The 19,049-nt window shown below is 40.3% G+C and overlaps 1 protein-coding gene across 1 annotated transcript; it reads right to left on the reverse strand.

The window, feature by feature from the left end:
• Positions 1–233: 233 nt before the first annotated feature.
• Positions 234–18,159, reverse strand: LOC308609413 (zinc finger protein 81-like; the record flags this gene model as incomplete). The annotated part of the gene is made up of 4 exons (XM_081223088.1): positions 234–343; positions 5,752–5,847; positions 13,270–13,396; positions 18,124–18,159. 4 exons carry the CDS (start codon positions 18,157–18,159, stop codon positions 306–308), a joined length of 297 nt encoding a protein of 98 aa, XP_081079214.1. The 3' UTR covers positions 234–305.
• Positions 18,160–19,049: the final 890 nt, after the last annotated feature.

Here is a 19,049-nt window from a genome sequence, read left to right on the forward strand (position 1 = left end):
CAAACTGGGAATAAAAATAAATTACCACAAATTAATTAAGGAAAACCACAGCTAATACACTTAATGCTGAAAGACTGAAAGCCTTTGCCTTCAGATTGGGAACAAGATAAAATAAAAATAAAGGGCATGCAGACTAAAAAGGAAATGATAAAAAGACATGATAATGGATACAGAAAATTTTAAGGAATTTACAAAAAGACTCACTAGAATTAATGAGTGAATTTATTAGCAAGGTCTCAGAATACAGGGTAAATGTACAAGGATCAATTGTAAGAGTTCCACTTCTAGTATGGAGAAGTAACCTCCTAAACAAAAATTCTTCTACAGACAGTAACTGTAAGCTCTAGAAAAACAAAACAAAACATGTATTGGTAGAGTGAATAAAAGCAAGCAGATTTTGGAGAGAAGTCAGAAGTTAGAGGAAGTCTGAACAGAGATCTGAGTTGCTATCCACCTTAGGTGAAACAGCAACTCCGATTTGAGTATAACCTGGTTAATTGCCTACTATGAAAAAACACAGAACAGTGTAACAGAATATAGTGTTACTATAACATAACACTGATAATGTTCAAGATACAATCCAAAATTACTCAATATATGATGACCTAGAAAAATGTTCTTTTGGTCACTCTCCAGTGTCTTCAGTAGTTTTTAAAATATATTTGCCAGAATTAACAGTTTTGATCTGTTAGATGGGTTGGTCCAATAGAAACAATTCAGTCCTACTATGGCTCGTGTTAATTTTTGTATATGGTGTGAGGTTTGGGTCAAGGTTTTTTCCTTCCATTTGATACTAATATCCATTTGTTCAAGTGCAATTTGTTCAAAAGATGTTCCTTTCTCCCACTGAATTGTATTTGCACCTTTCTCAAAACTCAGTTGTCCACATACGTGTGGGTCTATTTTTGGACTCTCTTTGGTTCCATTTATATATCTATTTGTCCTGACATCAATACTACACTGTCTGAATTACTGTAGCTTTATAGTAAATCTGAACATTAGGTAGTGTAAATCTTTCATACTTTTTCTTCTTTCTCAAGACTGTGTTGGCTATTCTAGGTCCTTTGTATATCCATATAAACTTTAAAATCTCCTTGTCAGTTTTTATCCCCTATAATTACAAATAATTGATTGAACAAGTAGAATATAATTCCATAAAGCAACAGATCTCAACAACACACACAACCAACTTTAAATCTATATATAGAGAGATTATATATATATATATATAATATTAGTACACAACACCCATCAACAGCTAAATATATTCTTTTCTCAGACCACGACAGAATTAAATTAGACAACATAAAGGAAACAGACAAATTCCTTAAAAAATACAACTTACTATGTATGACAAAAGATGAAACAGAAAATCTGAATAGCCCTATGTCTATTAAAGAAATTGAATTTGTTATTAAAACTTTCTCATCAAGAAAATTCCAAGCCCGATGGTTTCACTGGTGAATTCCATGAAACAGTAAAAAAAGAAGTAACAATCTTACACAAACTATTTCAGAAAATAGAGAAGGGAAAACTTCACAACTCATTTTTTTTTGTGTGGCCAGCATAACCCTAACACTGAAACCTGACAAAGATATTGCAAAAAAAGAGAAAACTAGAAACCAATTTCACTCATGAAAAATGCCAATATTTTTTTTAAAAATCAGTAAATAGAATCCAACAATGCCTTGATATAATAAGGGTAATAAATCAAAATCAACTAGTATTTATCTCAAAAATGCAAGGTCAATTTAACATTTGAAAATCAATAAATAAATTCACATATTAACAAAATAAAAGTGATCATATGATCACTCTAATAAGATGAAGAAAAGGACTTGACAAAATACTACATGTAACCATGATAAGAGAAAACCTCTTCAATAAGCTAGGATTAGAAAGAACTTACATAACCTGATAAAGGGCAGCTTCAAAACACCTACAGCTAACATCATACTTCATGGTACGAACTTTCTGCCCCAAATGTCAGAACAAGGCAAGCATGCCCATGCTCAACACTTCTATTCAACATCGAACTAAAGGTCTTAGACTGTGAAATAAAGAAAGGAAAAGAAATAAAAATCATGAGATTGGAAAGGAAGAAGTAAAAGTGCCCTTAAAGTGATGATGATTACTTACATGAAAAACCCCAAGGAACCTACAAGAAAACTAAGAGGTGGATTTAGAAATGCCTCAGGATACAAAGTCAACGTACAAAAATAAATCACTAGCAATTTATACTAGCAATGAACAACCTGAAAATAAAAAAAAAAACAATGTCATTTATAATAGTATCAAAAAACATTAAATACTTAGGGATAAATTTAATGGAGGATACATAAAACGTCTAAACAGAAAGCTATAAAACATTGCTGAAAGAAATCAAAGATCTAAATAGATGTAGAAAGTTGCCATATTCATGGATTAGAAGGCTCAATATTATTAAGATGTCAGTTCTCCTAAAATTGATCTACAGAATTAATACCAAAATCCCAGCAAGCTTTTTCAAAAAAATTACAAACTGATTATAAAATTTATATGGCAATGCAAACGACCTAGAAGAGCCAAAGTAATTTTTTTTAAAAGCCAAGCTGGAGAACTTACCCTACCTGACTTCAAGACTCATTATAAAAGCTACAGTAATTAAGTATGGGTCTGGCAAAAGGACAGGGTATTAACTATATTTTCTTATTTTCTGTGTTCTTGATGCTCTGGCATCTGATGCCTTGCTGATCCTGGAGAGACTGCCCCTCCCAGGGCTAGTTATTTCCTAGAGGCAGTAAATGACTTCCCTGTAACGATACCTTTCATATGCAAAACAACCAATCCAGAGCCCATATCCACCAATTATCTCCTTCATCACCATCTCACAGGTTGAGCCACTAGCCCCATGACCAAATCACCTCAGGGCTGGGTACCAGGCAACTAAGGACAGTCCCTACACCCCAGAGCCCGCTGAAATTACTCAAACTAGCTAATTCTAAACCTCCCCAGCCTGATTACTCTGGCTCACCCATTATTTCCATGAAAATCACAATAAAGTCTCTTGCCCATGCTTCCTCCTCACAACTTCTACCTCCTGATGGACCCTGGTGCTCCCTGGTGTGACCCTACGTGGTGTGGCATGCCTCCTCCTCTTGAGAACTGTGAGTTACAAACTATTTTCAATGGCAGTTGTCTCTGGATCTGTTGACCTCACCATACCTAAATAATAATAAAACCTTCATTTTAAAACAGAAAGACATATAGATCAATTGAACAGAATAGAGAATCCAGAAATAGGTTCACATATATGAAATCAATTGATCTTAATAAATGTGCCTAGGAAATTCAGTGGGAAAAAAGTCTCTTCAACAAGTGGTTCTAGAACAACTGAATATCGTATTGAAAAAAATGAACATCAATCCTTACATTAAACACACAAAATGGATCATAGACCTAAACTGAAAAAGCTAAAATAATAAAACTTATAGAAGAAAATATGAGAAAATCTTTGTGACCTTGTAGTAGGCAAAGATTTCTTAAACAGATCACAAAAAATACTAAAAGTTTGAAAAAGATGATAAATTAGACTCCATCAAAATTAAAACATTTGCCTTTTGATAGGCACAAGTAAGAAAATAAAATTGCAAGGCACAAACGGACTCACAGACTTAGAGAATGAACTTATGGTTACCAGTGGGGGGAAGGGTGGTGGGAAGGGATAGTTAGGGAATTTGGGATTGACATGTATACGCTGCTATATTTAAAAAGGATAACCAACAGGGACCTACTGTATAGTACAAGGAACTTGCTCAATGTCATGTGGCAGCCTGGATGGGAGGGGAGTTTGGGGGAGAATGGGTACATGCATATGTATGGCTGAGTCACTTTGCTGTGCACCTGACACTATCACAGCATTGTTAATCGGCTATACTCCAATGTAAAATAAAAGTTTAAAAAAATATTTTAAAAAATTGCAAGGCACAGATTGGATCAAAGTATCAGTGATACATATATCTGGTTTAGGAGTTGTATCGAGCAAATATAAACAACTCTTAAAACTCAGTAAAAAGAAGACAAACAACCCAATAAAAAATGGAAAAGATATTTGAATAGACAACTCACAAAAAATGTACAAATGGTCAATAAGCATATGAAAAGATACTTAACATCACTACTCATCAGAGGAATGCAACTTAAACTCATAATGATGTACCATTACACATCCACTATAATAGCAAAGATTAAAGACACTGACGATAGCAAGTGTTGGTGAGGATTTGGAGCAACAGAAATTCTCATGTATTGCTGTTAGGAAGGTAAAATAATACAGCCACTTTGGAAGACAGTTTGGTAATTATAAGAAATTATAAGAAAGGTAAGCAAACACTGATTATATTATACCAGCAACTCCACTCCTAGGTATTTACCCAAGAGAAATGTAAACATATGTTCACACAAAGACATATCAGAATGTTCACTGCAGCTTTATTCATAATAACCAAACAATGACCACCTGTCATCAACAGGTATAGAGATAAACAAATTACAGTATAGTCATACCACGGAATAGTATTCCAAACTAGTGGTACACTCAATAACATGAATGAATTGCGAAATCATCATGCTGAACAAATAAAGTCAGACCCCAAAGGGTATATACAGTATGATTCCATTTATATGAAACCCTAATAAAGACAAATCTAATCTATAATAACAAAAAGCATGCCAATGATTGCCTGGGGCCGAAGTGGTGTTGAGTACTAACTTCAAGGGGCATGAAGGTGCATTCTGTGTGATGGAATGTAATATGTCATAATTGGGGTGGTGCTTATATCAGTGTGTACCTTTGTCAAAACTCAGCAAACCGTACTCCTAAAATGGATACATTTTATGGTATGTAAATTATACCTTAATAAAGCTGATTTTAAAAGAAAAAAATGCTAGGTGACAGTGATCATAAAGTCAGAAGATGGGAGAGAGGCGTGAGATAGGGAAGGTGGAGAGACGTGAGGAATCTAAAGGCAATACCTACAAAGAGAAAAGAAGGTGAGGCTGGTTGAGGTGATGACAGTTTATTGGTATCTTAGAGTGAGAAGATGAAAATGAGATGGAGAAGAAGGTGAAAGGGCACCAGGGAGAACAGGAGTGAGGCAACCAACTGATCTTCAAAGATGGAAAATCCATTAAAACCTGAATGTATATGATAAGGATCTAAGACCCTGGGAGTGGGGTTTCGGTACTAAAGCATAAAAATGTGATGGAAGGAGAGAATATCCAAGAAAACCAGATCCATACTGAGGAAGCCTGTCATATGATCGAGACTATACATATTGCAGCAATTCTCCTGGAGGAAAGCCAAGCCAAGAAGACAGTTGATAACAGTAAGGGAAATAAAGGGAGAGAGCAATTTGGTACCAGAGAGGCCAATGTTATCTATTTTCAAGAAGTTTCTAAAGTTTTGAACCTTCAGTGGGAAGCAGCCACATAGCACAGGGAGATCAGCTCGGTGCTTTGTGACCACCTAGAGGGGTGGGATAGGGAGGGTGGGAGGGAGGGAGACTCAAGAGGGAAGAGATATGGGAACATATGTATATGTATAGCTGATTCACTGTGTTATAAAGCAGAAACTAACACACCATTGTAAAGCAATTGGAGTATACTCCAATAAAGATGTTAAAAAAAAGAAGGGTAGCAATCATAGCCTTTTAAAAGTATCAGCCTCAAGTATTTCCATGTCTCCCTTCTGCTCGGATCACACTCGCTCACCTGAGCAGCTCTGATGTGGGGTTTCCTCCTCCAACGTCCAAGGCTCCTCTCCTTGCTCCAACTTGAAGATGACCTCTGGCTTGGGAATTTCACACCCTGTTAACAGGAAATGATAGAAAATGGGGTCCAGCTAATTGCTTTCCATTTGTTCTTTGGAAAAGTGACCACGTTTCATTGGGAAAAGGGTAATAAGTGCAAAGGTGCAAAGGGACTGAAGAATCTCAGACCAATCAAGGATGACACCATCACACACTTCAGATGCCCCAGAGCACTCAGCAGCTGAGGATGGAAGCAGCCTCTCTGAGGTTCTGTGTTAGTTCCCTAGGGCTGCTCTAACAAAGTACTGAAAACTGGGTGGCTTAAAACAATAGGAAGGTATTGTCTCATATTTCTGGAGGCTAGAAATCTCAAATCAAGGTGTTAGCAGGGTCATGTTCTCTCTGGCAGATATAGGGGAGAATCCTTCCTTGCATCTTCTAGCACTTGTGCTTGCCAAAAATCTTTAGCACTCCTTGGCTTGTAAATGCATTTTACTCCAGTCCCATGGCTGTCTTCTCCCTGTGCGTCTCTTCTCATTGTCTTCCCTCTGTGTGTGCCTATTTCAGTGCCCAAATTTCCCTTTTTTGTAAGGATACCACTCAATTAGGGCCCACACCAATGACCTCATCTTAACTTGATCCCCTCTGTAAAGATTACTACTTGCAAATAAGGGCACATTCTGAGGTACTGGGGGTTAAGATTTCAACATATCTTTTTTTTGAGGGGACACAATTCAACCCATAAGAGCCGGCCCTCTGATGCCCCCAAATTCATGTCCTTCCCATATGCAAAATACACTAACCCCATCCCAGTATCCCCCAAAGTCTTAATCATCCCAGCATCAACTCTTATGTCTAAAATCTCATCTAAACGCCAACTCAAAGTCTCAAATCACATCATCTAAATCATCCAAATCTTACAGGTGAGACTTGAGTATGAGTCATTCTGGGACAACATTCCTCTCCATGCAAACCTGTGGAAACACATGAGTTATCTGCTTCCAAAATACAGTGGTAGAACAGGCAGAGGATAGATACTCCCATTCCAAAAGGGAGAAATTAGAATTTAAAAAGGGATGGGAGGGCTTCCCTGGTGGTGCAGTGGTTGAGAGTCCGCCTGCCAATGCAGGGGACATGGTTTCATGCCCCGGTCCGGGAAGATCCCACATGCCGCGGAGCGGCTAGGCCCGTGAGCCATGGCCGCTGAGGCTGCACGTCCGGGGCCTGTGCTCCACAACAGGAGAGGCCACAACAGTGAGGGGCCCGCGTACGGCAAAAAAAAAAAAAAAAAAAAAAAAAAAGGGGATGGGAGGTCTCAAGCAAGTCTGAAACTTAGCAGGGCAAATTCCATTAGATTTTAAGGCTTCACAATAATTCTCATGGGTACAACACTCTGTCCTCCAAGCCCACCAGGGTGGTAGCCCCACCCACTCGGCCCCAGGCCAGGAGTGGCACCACTTACTATTACCACTAGTGACCCATTTGCAAAAATTTTGCTTCCTGTACCGGCAAACTTATGCTCTGCTGTTCTATACGTTTTAGTTCCAAAGGGAGGAACACTTCCACCGAGAGACACAACAATGATTCCATTGAACTGGAAGTTAAGTCTGCCACCTGGACATCTTGGTCTTTTCATGCCTCTGAATCAACAGACAAAGAAGGGAGTAACTGTGCTGGCTGTGGTGGTTGATCTTGACTACCAAGGGGAAATTGGATTGCTATATCATGATGGAGGTAAAGAAGAGTATGTCTAGAATACAGGAGACCCCATAAGGCATACTATCAAGCCCTGTGATTAAAGTCAATGGAAAACTACAACAGTTCAACTCAGGCAGCACTACTAATGGGCCAGACCCTTCAGGAATAAAGTTTTGGGTCATCCCACTTGGTAAAAAACCACAACCAGCTGAGGTGCTTGCTGAGAGCAAAGGGAGCAAAGAACGGGGTAGTGGAAAAAGGAATTCTGCTTCAGGACTGCGACATAAGAAATCTGCCTAGATTGCAGTCCGTGGCCTGCCCTGTGGATTTCAGATTCAAAAGTTCGACATCAACTCACCTGAATTTCCAGCCTGTTGGCCTGCCCTTCAGGCTTGCCAGTCCCCACAACTGGGTGAGCTGGTTCCTTAAAATAAATCTCTCCCCCCTACTCTGTATTTATGTACACACGTGCGCATGCACGTATGTGTATACTCTCTATATGTATATACCCGTATCCTATTGGTTCTATTTCTCTGCAGAACCATAATACAGAGTTTGGTACTGAGAGGGGCTCTAGAGGAACAGAATCTCAAGGATGGGTTTTCTGAATTAGTTATGGGATTTCTGGAATTGGTTCCTTATTCTGATTAGATTCAAAAGCACTAATGACTCTATTTCAGTAGTAAGGAGGGCACTAATAGTCCCTGGTGTGACATGGCAATAGAGATATCCAAAATATCAACACTGGATACTCCTAATCAAATGCTTATAAGAAGTGAGGTTCTGGATAACCTTGTATTTGATACCTTGGAAATTTTTGTCAAACTTCCAAGTATAATAAGATTGCCTGGTTGCTCCTAATTGTGCTGGATGAAGTGGGGAAAGAAAAGGATGAGCTCAGGGATTTGATTTTCCAGATCACGCATCGTGTAAGTGACCTGAAAATTTCTCTGTCTGTCCTGAAAGTAACCCTTAGCTCCTGTAGCTGCAGAGCTGAGATGGCTGAAAACCAAACCCGGAGTCTCATCCTGTGAGTGGCTAAATTACAACACAAATTGAATTCCCAACCTCACAGAGTGTCTGCTGTTAAAGGAGAGCATTGATGAGGAAGGAACAGGATCCTGAAAACTGGAATGGAGACATATGAGGACACTGAACTTCTAAATTCAGATGAGCCTTTGCCAGTAGAAGCAGCCCTTTTACCCTCAACTGAGAAGTTTAACCCTCCTCTGCCAGAGGAGCCTGCAGTGGGCTCCCCTGAGGGACTTGCCTTGTAAGGTACTGCTGGTTCCCCTCAGGACCTATGCCTACCACCCTTCTTTGCTTCCAGACCTATAACTAGACTTAAGTCTCATCAAGGCCCAAGGGTGAGGTACAGAGTGTGACCCATGAGGAGGTGTGAGATACTCCAAAAGAACAGCATGATTTGTTCAATCTATACGGACAGAAATCGGGGGAATATGTGTGGAAATGGATATTAAGAGTGTGGGATAATGGAAAGAACATAAAGTTGGATCAGGCCAAAATTATTGATATGTGTACACTAAGCAGATTCTGAATGTAATGTTGCCACTTGAGGGGTTAGGAAGGGCTGAAACAGTGTGTTTGGCTGGTTGGTTGAAACATGGACCAAAACATGGCCCACACTAAATGCAGCTGAATTGCCAGGACTACTTTGGTGTACTACAGAGGAAGGCATCCAAAGGCTTAGGGAGATTGGAATGTTAGAGTGGATTTATCGTGGAAGGTCTGCTCACTCACACTGGGAGGGTCCAGAGGCACACCTGTCAGGATGACTGTGACTAATAAATTTGTGAAGGGGCCCCGGGTAATCTGTGATTGCTCTTTGCTGTAGGTCAGAAATTTCAGTGGGAACTTCTGCCAGTGAACTGGGAAACCTAAATGCAATGGGAGTAATTGGATCCTGGGGTGGCAGGGGCCAAACGGAGGCACTGAGTTGTCAAAGGCAAGGTGGATGCGGTTACCACAGGGTCAAAGCAGTAATCAGAAAAGTCCGATTCACACATAAGAGTAGAAGTTTTTATAATACTGTTTTAATTCATTCTCCTACTCATTAGACTTCAGACATCTTTCAAAACAAACCTTTATCTTAGTGTTCCATTATTTAAGAGATAACCTTCTTTCAAGGCAGCAGAGTTAGGACAGTCTAAGAAAAGCAGGACAAAACCAGTATACGAACATTTAGCAAAGAACAGTTTTCAGATATTTATGAAACTATGCTACATACTCATATATTTATGTGTTATATGTCTATACCTCTCTATCCTTCTCTCTAACACTATATGAGAATAGGGGGAATAGCATTAAATATAACACCTGTTACAGAGTGGTTCATCTGCTCACAGACAGACATATCAACAAATTAAGAGCAAGGAAAGGGGAAATAAAAGAATACTGAGTATTCATTATGTACCAGACACTGCCCTAGGCACTTTAGATAAATTCATTCATTTCATCTTCAAAATAACTCTCCTCTTAGTCCCTTTAGATAAGGCAACTGAGGCTCAGAGAGGTAAAATTCCAAAATCACATAGCCAGTAAGAGGCTTAGTTATTCACTCAACAAGTGGCTGGGTGAAGATTTAGACTTCTTTCTCATATACCATACTACTGTCAAATAGGAAAAAATGCATACATATCTTTAATATACATTAGAAATAAACCAAACTTTCTGCGCTGCCAAAAAAACAAACAAACAAACAAAATACCCAGTCCAATTCACAGAGATCTATGGGGTTGGCTAGTTGATCCTGACATCCCTAGAAAAGAAACAGGTGGGCAATCTACTAAATTCTTACTTGATCTGTATGAGGAGAAGAGTCCTAGGTCAAGTGAACAGAAGTCTAACTTGAAACATCAAAACACAGAGTCCTGGCTCCTCAATCAATTCTCAGACTTGAGTCAGTTTATATACCCGGAATGAACACTTTTGAGTGAAGGGGAGGCTGGGTCCCTGAAGGAAGGAACCCATGACGCTGCCAAAAATTTATACTACTAACCTTTCTCCCAATCTCCCCTAAAGGGACCTATAGCCCTTTACAGGGTACCTGTGCGTTGGGGAAAAAAACAATGAGGCTTACCAGATATCACTGGACCCTGGCACTGAACTGACACTAATTCCAAAAGACCCAAAACATCACTGTGGCCCAGCAGACAGCGTAGGGGCTTATAAAAGTGAAGTGATCAATGGAGTTTTCGCTCAGGTCCATCACACACAGTGGGCTCAGTGGATCCCCAAACCCATCTTGTGGTTATTTCTCTGGTCCAGGAATGCATAATTGGAATACACATACTCAGCAACAGGCAGTATCCCCATATTGGTTTCCTGACCTATGGAGTGAGGTGTTTTATGGTGTGAAATGCCAAGTGGAAGCCACTAGAACTGCCTCAAACTTGGAAAATGGTAAACCGAAAGCAGTACCGCATTCCTGAAGGACTGCAGAGATTACTGCCCCCATCAAGGACCTGGAGGATGCAGGGTAATGGTTGCACTACATCCCTATTCACCGTGCCTATTTGGCCTGTGCAGAAGATAGTAGATTATCACAAACTCAACCTGGTAGTGACTCCAACAGAAGCTGCTGTACCAGATATGGTTTTGTTGCTTGAGCAAATGAACGCACTCCTTGATACCGGGTATGTAGCTATTTATCTGGCAAATGCTTTTTTTAAAAAACAATACCTGTTAGTCAAGACCAGCAGAAGCAGTTTTCTCTCCATTAGCAAGGCCAGCTATACACCTTCACTATCCTACCTCAGAGGCAGATCAACTCTCCAGTCCTATGTCATAATTTAGTCTGCAGGGATCTTGATCAACTTTCCCTTCCACAGGACATCACATCGGTCCATTATATGGATGATACTATGCTCATTAGACCTAGTGAGCAAGGAGGAGCAACTACTCTAGACTTATGGATAAGACATTTGTGTGGCAGAAGGTGGGAAATAAATCTGACAAAAATTTAGGGGCCTTCTATCGCAGTGAAATTTCTAGGGGTCCAGTGGTGTGGGATATGTTGAGATATCCCTTCTAAGGTCTTGAAGAGTAAGTGTTTGTGTCTGGCTCTTCCATAAACAAAAGGAGGGGCAACATCTGCCTCTCAGTGCTGCTCGTAAGGGGCCCAAGTCCTTATGATGGAGGCCCAGCCTGTGGATGGTGTGAGGCCAGGAGCCGCCCTTGGAGCACTGAGACTGGGTCCTCCCAGAGTCGTGTTGCTTGAGAATGTGCCCAAAGTGGGTGGTAAGCTCCGTCTAAGGCTAAATACTGGCTCAAAATTGATAGTCAACAAGTACCATAAGGGACAGTTGAAGAGTGTTCAAGAGAGCATGTTAAGAGGTGTGACCTCAGATCAGATGTGGCGACCTCACACCTGGGTGGTGGCCCTGCCCTCTTAGCTCTGGAACCAATTAGGTGGCTTACCTTCTGGAAACAAAGAGATGACAGTCAGTCACCCTGCATCTTCCCAGTCTGTGCCCTCTGGGTGTGTGATGGCAGTGACAGCCCTGCTGGCTTCTGAACCATCTGGGGGTCATTCATCCCTTTTCTTGAAGGGTGTTCACAGCCAAATAGCTTTACTGGACTGTTTCCTGTCTGTAGAATCCCAGAACCCCAGCCTTCCTTCCTTTTTCCCTGCCTCCGTCCTCTTCAGCCCAAGCTGGCAGCATTTCTCCTGAGATAGTTAACTGGATCCACAAATCATATACCTAATCTTTTTAGCAACTGGTTGTCCAGCCACACCCTTGGTGCTCTTTTCAGAGTACACCTTCTTATATTTTGCAGTAATGGATAGGCTAAGAATTTTCCAAATCTTCATATTCTAGTTCCTTTTTACTAACAATTTCTTCTTCAATTTCTCTCTTTCCTCTAGCATTTTACTGTAAGTATGAAGCAGAAACCAAGCCCTGCCTTTAACACTTTGCTTAGAAATCTCCTCAGCTAAATATCCAAATTCATCACTCACGACTTCTGTTTTCTACCCAAGAGAACACAATTCAGCCAAATTCTCTGCCACTTTATAATAAGAATCACCTTTCCACCAGTTTCCAATTATATGTTCCTCACTTCCATCTGAGACCTCACCAAAAACACCTTTAACACTCCTATTTCTACCAACAGTTTCTCTGAGGCAATCTAGACATTTTCTGTCAAGCACCCGAAAATCTTGCCAGCCTCTACCCATTGCCCAATTCCAAAGCCACCTCCATGGTTTTTGTAGGTATTTGTTACGGCAGCACCCCACTTCCCAGTACAGAAAGCTGTGCTAGTTTCCTAGGGCTGTTGTAACAAAGTACCACGAACTGGGTGGCTCAGAACAACAGAAATTTATTGTCTTGAAGTTTTGAAGGCCAGAAGTCTGAAATCAAGGTGTAAGCAGGGCCATGCTCTTTTTGAAGGTGCTAGGGAGGGAACTGTTCCATGCCTCACTCCTGGCTTCTCGTGGCCTCAGGCATTTCTTGTCCTATAGATGCATCACTCCAGTCACATGGTCATCTTTTCCTTGTATGTCTTCACATTGCCTTCCCTCTGTGTTTCTGTGTCTCTGTGTCTAGATGTCCCTTTTTTATAAGGATGCGAGGCATATTGGATTAGGGCCCATCTAATGACCCTGTTTTTGCTTGATTACTTCTGGAAAGACCCTATTTCTAAATAAGGTCACATTCAGAAGTAGTGGGGGTTAGGACTTCAACATATTTTCCTTGGGGGGGGGCACAATTTTACCCATAACAAGGTCCTTGTAGGTTCACAGAGTGGCTCTGCTTACCCAGTGAGAGGAGGTGGCTATAGTTCTCCAGCATCACGTCCTGGTACAGGCGCCTTTGAGTAGAATCCAGCTGCTGCCACTCCTCCCTGCTGAAGTCCACAGTCACGTCCTCAAAGGACACTGACACCTGTAACAACACAATCCCGTTCAGGGTGACATGGTCAGCGTGGGGGGATAGGGAAGAGATAGATAGAAAATTGTTTTTAGTAATTTTTACCATAATATCCCATAGGGTATGCCTAGTAAATACCTACTTATACATAATGTACAGAATACAAATATCTAATTGGAAATTTCTGCTATTCATTGTGTACAACACTTAGTCTTTCATTTTTTAAAATAATATTTCTTTGTCACAGTTTACCCTTCCCCCTCCCCATATCCTCAAGTCCATTCTCTAGTAGGTCTGTGTCTTTATTCCTGTCTTACCCCTAGGTTCTTCATGACATTTTTTTTCTTAAATTCCATATATATGTGTTAGCACAGGGAGATCAGCTCGGTGCTTTGTGACCACCTAGAGGCATGGGATAGGGAGGGTGGGAGGGAGGGAGACGCAAGAGGGAAGAGATATGGGAACATATGTATATGTATAACTGATTCACTTTGTTATAAAGCAGAGACTAGCACACCATTGTAAAACAATTATACTCCAATAAAGATGTAAAAAAATATTTCTGTACAGGATTTGAACTTGATCCTATTTTGTTGCTCATTTTAATGGGAATTTGTGTTTTATAACTTTTAGAAGGAAGCATGTACATTTTTTTTCCATTTTACATAGCTCCCTCTACTGCTGTTTTCATTTAGTCTTCAAAAATGTAGCCATTTTCTCTTGATGCCTTTTTTTTTGGCCAATTTTAATTTAATTCCATAGTGGTCAGAAAACATACTCTGTATGATTTCAACATATGTTCTATCCAGAAGAACGTTTCATGTGTCCCTGGAAAGGCATGCATATTCAGCTATTGGTGGGTGCAGTTATAATATATAAATCAACTTGATTGAGTGCTGTTGATATTTTATATCACTTTACTCATTTGTCTTCTACTTGTTCAGCCAATTATTTGTCAACTTTTTGGTAAAAATTGACAGGGAGATGTTAAAAGTTTATATGGCTATGCAAAGGAACTAGAATACACAAAGCAAGGATTAGCATGGAGGATTTATACTACGTAATGTTAAGACTTACTTTAAAGCTACAATAATCAGACAGTGTGCTACTGATCTAAGTACAGACACATATATCAATGGAACAGAATAGAGAATCCAGACACAGATCTGCACACATATGGACAACTCGTTTTTGACAAAGGTGCCAAAGTGATTCAACGGGGGAAAGGAAAAGTCTTTTTAAAAAATTGTGCTGGAACAAATGGATATGAGTTTTGGAGGAAAAAAACAAACCCTGACCCACATCTCACACCATATACAAAAATTAACTTTAGTGTTCTCACCACACACACACACACACACACTCAAATGAAGCAACTCTGTGAGGTGATGAATGTATTAAGTAACTCGATTGTGGTATAAAAACAAATATATAGATCAACAGAACAGAAAGCCCAGAAATCAACCCACACATATACGGTCAATTAACTTATGACAAAGGAGCCAAGAATATAAAATGGGGAAAGGACAGTCTCTTCAATATATGGTGTTGGGAAAACTGGACTGCCACATGCAAAGGAATGAAACTGGAGCACTATCTTATACTACATGCAAAAGTTAACTCAAAATGGATTAAAGACTAGAACATAAGATCAGAAATCATACAACTCCTAGATGAAAACATAGGTGGTAACCTCCTTGACATAAGTCTTGGAGATGGATTTTTGGATTTGACACCAAAAGCAAAGGCAACAAAAACCAAAAATAAACAAGTGGGAATATACCAAAGTAAAAATCTTATGCACAGCAAATGAAACCTTCAACAAAATGACACAGCAGCCTACTGAATGGGAAAAAATATTTGCAAATCATATATCTGATAAGGGGTTAATATCCAAAATATATAAAAAACGCATACAACTCAACAGCAAAAAACCCCAAAAAATCTGATTAAAAAACGGGCAGAGGATCTGAACAGACATTTCTCCAAAGAGATATACAGATGGCCAACATGTGCATGAAAAGGTGCTCAATATCACTAATCATCAGGGAAATGCAAATCAAAACCACAATGTGGTATCACCTCATACCTGTTAGAGTGGCTAACATCAAAAAGACAAGAAATAACAAGTGTTAGTGAGAACACAGGAAAAAGGGAACCCTTGTGCACTGTTGGTGGAAATGTAAATTGGTGCAGTCACTATGGAAAACAAGATAGAAGTTCCTCAAAAAATTAAAAACAGGGGCCTCCCTGGTGGCGCAGTGGTTGAGAGTCCGCCTGCCGATGCAGGGGATACGGGTTCATGCCCCGGTCTGGGAGGATCCCATATGCCGCGGAGCGGCTGGGCCCGTGAGCCATGGCCGCTGGGCCTGCGCGTCCGGAGCCTGTGCTCCGCAACGGGAGAGGCCACAACAGTGAGAGGCCCGCATACCGCAAAAAGAGAAAAAAAAAAAAAATTAAAAACAGAACTAGTTATGACCAAGCACTTCCACTTCTGGGTATCTATCTAAAGAAAATGAATACATTAACTCAAAAAGATATCTGCACTCCCACGTTCACTGCAGCATTATTTACAATAGCCAAGATATAGAATCAACCTAAGCATCCATAAGTGGAAAAATGGATAAAGAAAACGTGGTGTGTGTGTATACACACACACACACATACACACACAATGGAATATTATTCAGCTATAAAAAAGAAGCAGGGCCTCCCTGGTGGCGCAGTGGTTGAGAGTCCGCCTGCCGATGCAGGGGATACGGGTTCGTGCCCCGGTCTGGGAGGATCCCATATGCCGCGGAGCGGCTGGGCCCGTGAGCCATGGCCGCTGGGCCTGCGCATCCGGAGCCTGTGCTCCGCAGCGGGAGAGGCCACAACAGTGAGAGGCCCGCATACCGCAAAAAGAAAAAAAAAAAAAAAAAAAAAAAAAAGAAGGAAATATTGCCATTTGCAACAACATGGATGGACCTTGAGGGCATTATGCTAAGTGAAATAAATCAGAGAAAGAAAATTCCATATGATCTCACTTATATGTGGAGTCTAAGAAACAGAAAAAAAAAAAAAAACAGAGCTCACAGATACAGAGAACAGTTGGTGGTTGCCAGAGCCAGGAGTGGGTGGTGGGTGAAATGCGTGAAGGGGTCAAAAGGTACAAACTTCCAGTTATAAAATACATAAGTCATGGGGATGTAATATACAGCATGGTAACTATAGTTAATAATACTGTATTGCTTATTTGAAAGTTGCTAAGAAAGTAAATCTTAAAAGTTGTCATCACAAGAAAAAAGTCTGTAATTATGTATGGTAATGGGTGTTAGCTAGACTTATTGTGGTGATCATTTCACAATATATACAGTATTGAATCATCATGTTATACACCTGAAACTAATATAATGTTATATGTCAATTATACCTCAATTTAAAAAAATAACCAAGTGAAAAGTCTAGAGCTGAAAAATATAATCTGGAACTAAAAAATTCACTAGGTGGGCTTAACAGCAGAAAGACTTAATGAATGTAAAGACAGACAAACAGAAATTGCCCAGTCTGAAAAGCAGAGAGAAAAAAATTGAAAATAATACAGTCCCAGGAATGGATAAGACAATATAAAAAGATCTAACATACATGTAACTGGAGAACCAGAAGGAGACATGAGAGGGGAAAGGGACAGAAAAATATATTTTTAAAAATAATAGGCATGGACTTCCCTGGTGGCACAATGGTTAAGAATCTGCCTGCCAATGCAGGGGACACGGGTTCGAGCCCTGGTCCGGGAAGATTCCACATGCTGTGGAACAACTAAGCCCGTGCGCCACAACTACTGAGCTGGCGCTCTAGAGCCCGTGAGCCACAACTACTGAGCCCGCGTGCCACAACTACTGAAGCCCGTGAGCCTAGAGCCCGTGGTGCTCTGCAACAAGAGAATCCACTGCAATGAGAAGCCTGTGCACCACAAAGAAGAGTAGCCCCCGCTCGCCGCAACTAGAGAAAGCCCGCACACAGCAACGAAGACCCAATGCAGACAAAAATAAATAAGTAAATAAATAAATTTATATAAAAAAATAAGAGGCAGAAACTTCCCAAATATGGTAAAAGACATAAATTTACAGATTCAAGCAGGATAAAACCACAGAAAACCACACCTATGCACACTATAGTCAAACTAATGAAAACCAAAGACGAAAAGAAAGCAGCCAGAAAACAAACAAACAAACAAAAAAAAGACATATTACATACAGGGAAATAGTGATTAAAATGACCACTCAGTGCTCAACAGAAGAAATAGAGGTCAAAATACAGAATACAAACTACAAAATTTTTACATGCTGAAGAAAATAAGTTTTATCTGGCTGGGCAAATTTAGGAGTTCCTTGATAAGTTCTTCATGGCTTTTGGTTCTACCCTCTGTGTTTTTGGTCCCACCTCTGAGCCATCTTTCCTATTTCATGAAAGGTTGAAAGGTAGCATTTCAGGAAAGGTAGCAGAAGAGTTTTCTCAGTCTGCTTCCTACCGGTAGAATTTTTTTTTTTTTTTTTTTTTTTTTTTTGCAATACGCGGGCCTCTCACCACTGTGGCCTCTCCTGCTGCGGAGCACAGGCTCCGGACGCGCAGGCTCAGCGGCCATGGCTCACGGGCCCAGCAGCTCAGCGGCATGTGGGATCTTCCCGGACCGGGGCACGAACCCGCATTCCCTGCATCGGCAGGCGGACTCTCAACCACTGCGCCACCAGGGAAGCCCCTACCGGTAGAATTTTGAAGGTCTGACATCTTGTTTCCATTTCTGTATTGTCTCTATCCCTTTAAGTCTAAGGTGGTAGTGTTTCTGTTCATATAATTTGCTCTAAAATTTTATGAGTTGTCTGTGAATCTCACTGGGTTCACTCCCTTAGATGAAAAGTGCACCTACAGATCTCTTTGAGATAAGCCATTCTTTATCTTGGACTCCTGCTGAAAGGGCTGAGGGAAACACTCTTAAGCTTCCTAGAGGCCCTCTTGTTTGACTGAGATCTATGAGGCACTCTTAATCTCTTCAAGGGGAGTTTTGTGTGGCTGAATGCTCTGGTCCTCTGATCTGAGGTCTTAAAAAAAGGTTGTATAGTCACATCTTTTGCTTTATTTCTAGATCATATTTTCCTGATAGTGTTTCAGAGCTATTTCTTAACTTTAGAATCTTGTGCTATCTGCAGAGGCTAATAATTTTCAAAACCATCAAGTCCTGGATCCTTTGTGTTTGACAGTCTTTCTCTCAATTTATCTCCTTTCACATTTCACTAAAAGCCGCAAGAAGAAACTAGATGCCTTCAACACTTTTCTTGGAAATATTAGATAGATCACCAAGTTCATGAAGCACAATTCCCTACTTTCCACATAACTGCAGATGACAGTGTTGCTAAGTTTTTATCACATAAGCTCCTCCAGTTTCCAAAACATGTTCTTTACTTCCTTTTGAGCCTTCATCAGCATCCTATAGTCCAAATTTCAACTAATAGTCTATTCAGGCAATTTAGGATTTCTCTAATATGCTCCTTAAAATCCTTCCAGCCTCCACCCACATCCAAGTTTGAAAGATATTCCCACATTTTTAGGTATGTTATGACAACACCCTACTCCCAGTACCAAAATCTGTGTTAGCTTTCTGTTTGATGCACAGCAAATTACCCTAAAACTT

Source organism: Mesoplodon bidens, assembly GCF_964165515.1.
Source record: "Mesoplodon bidens genome assembly, chromosome: X".
Classification (NCBI taxonomy): Eukaryota; Metazoa; Chordata; class Mammalia; order Artiodactyla; family Ziphiidae; genus Mesoplodon; species Mesoplodon bidens.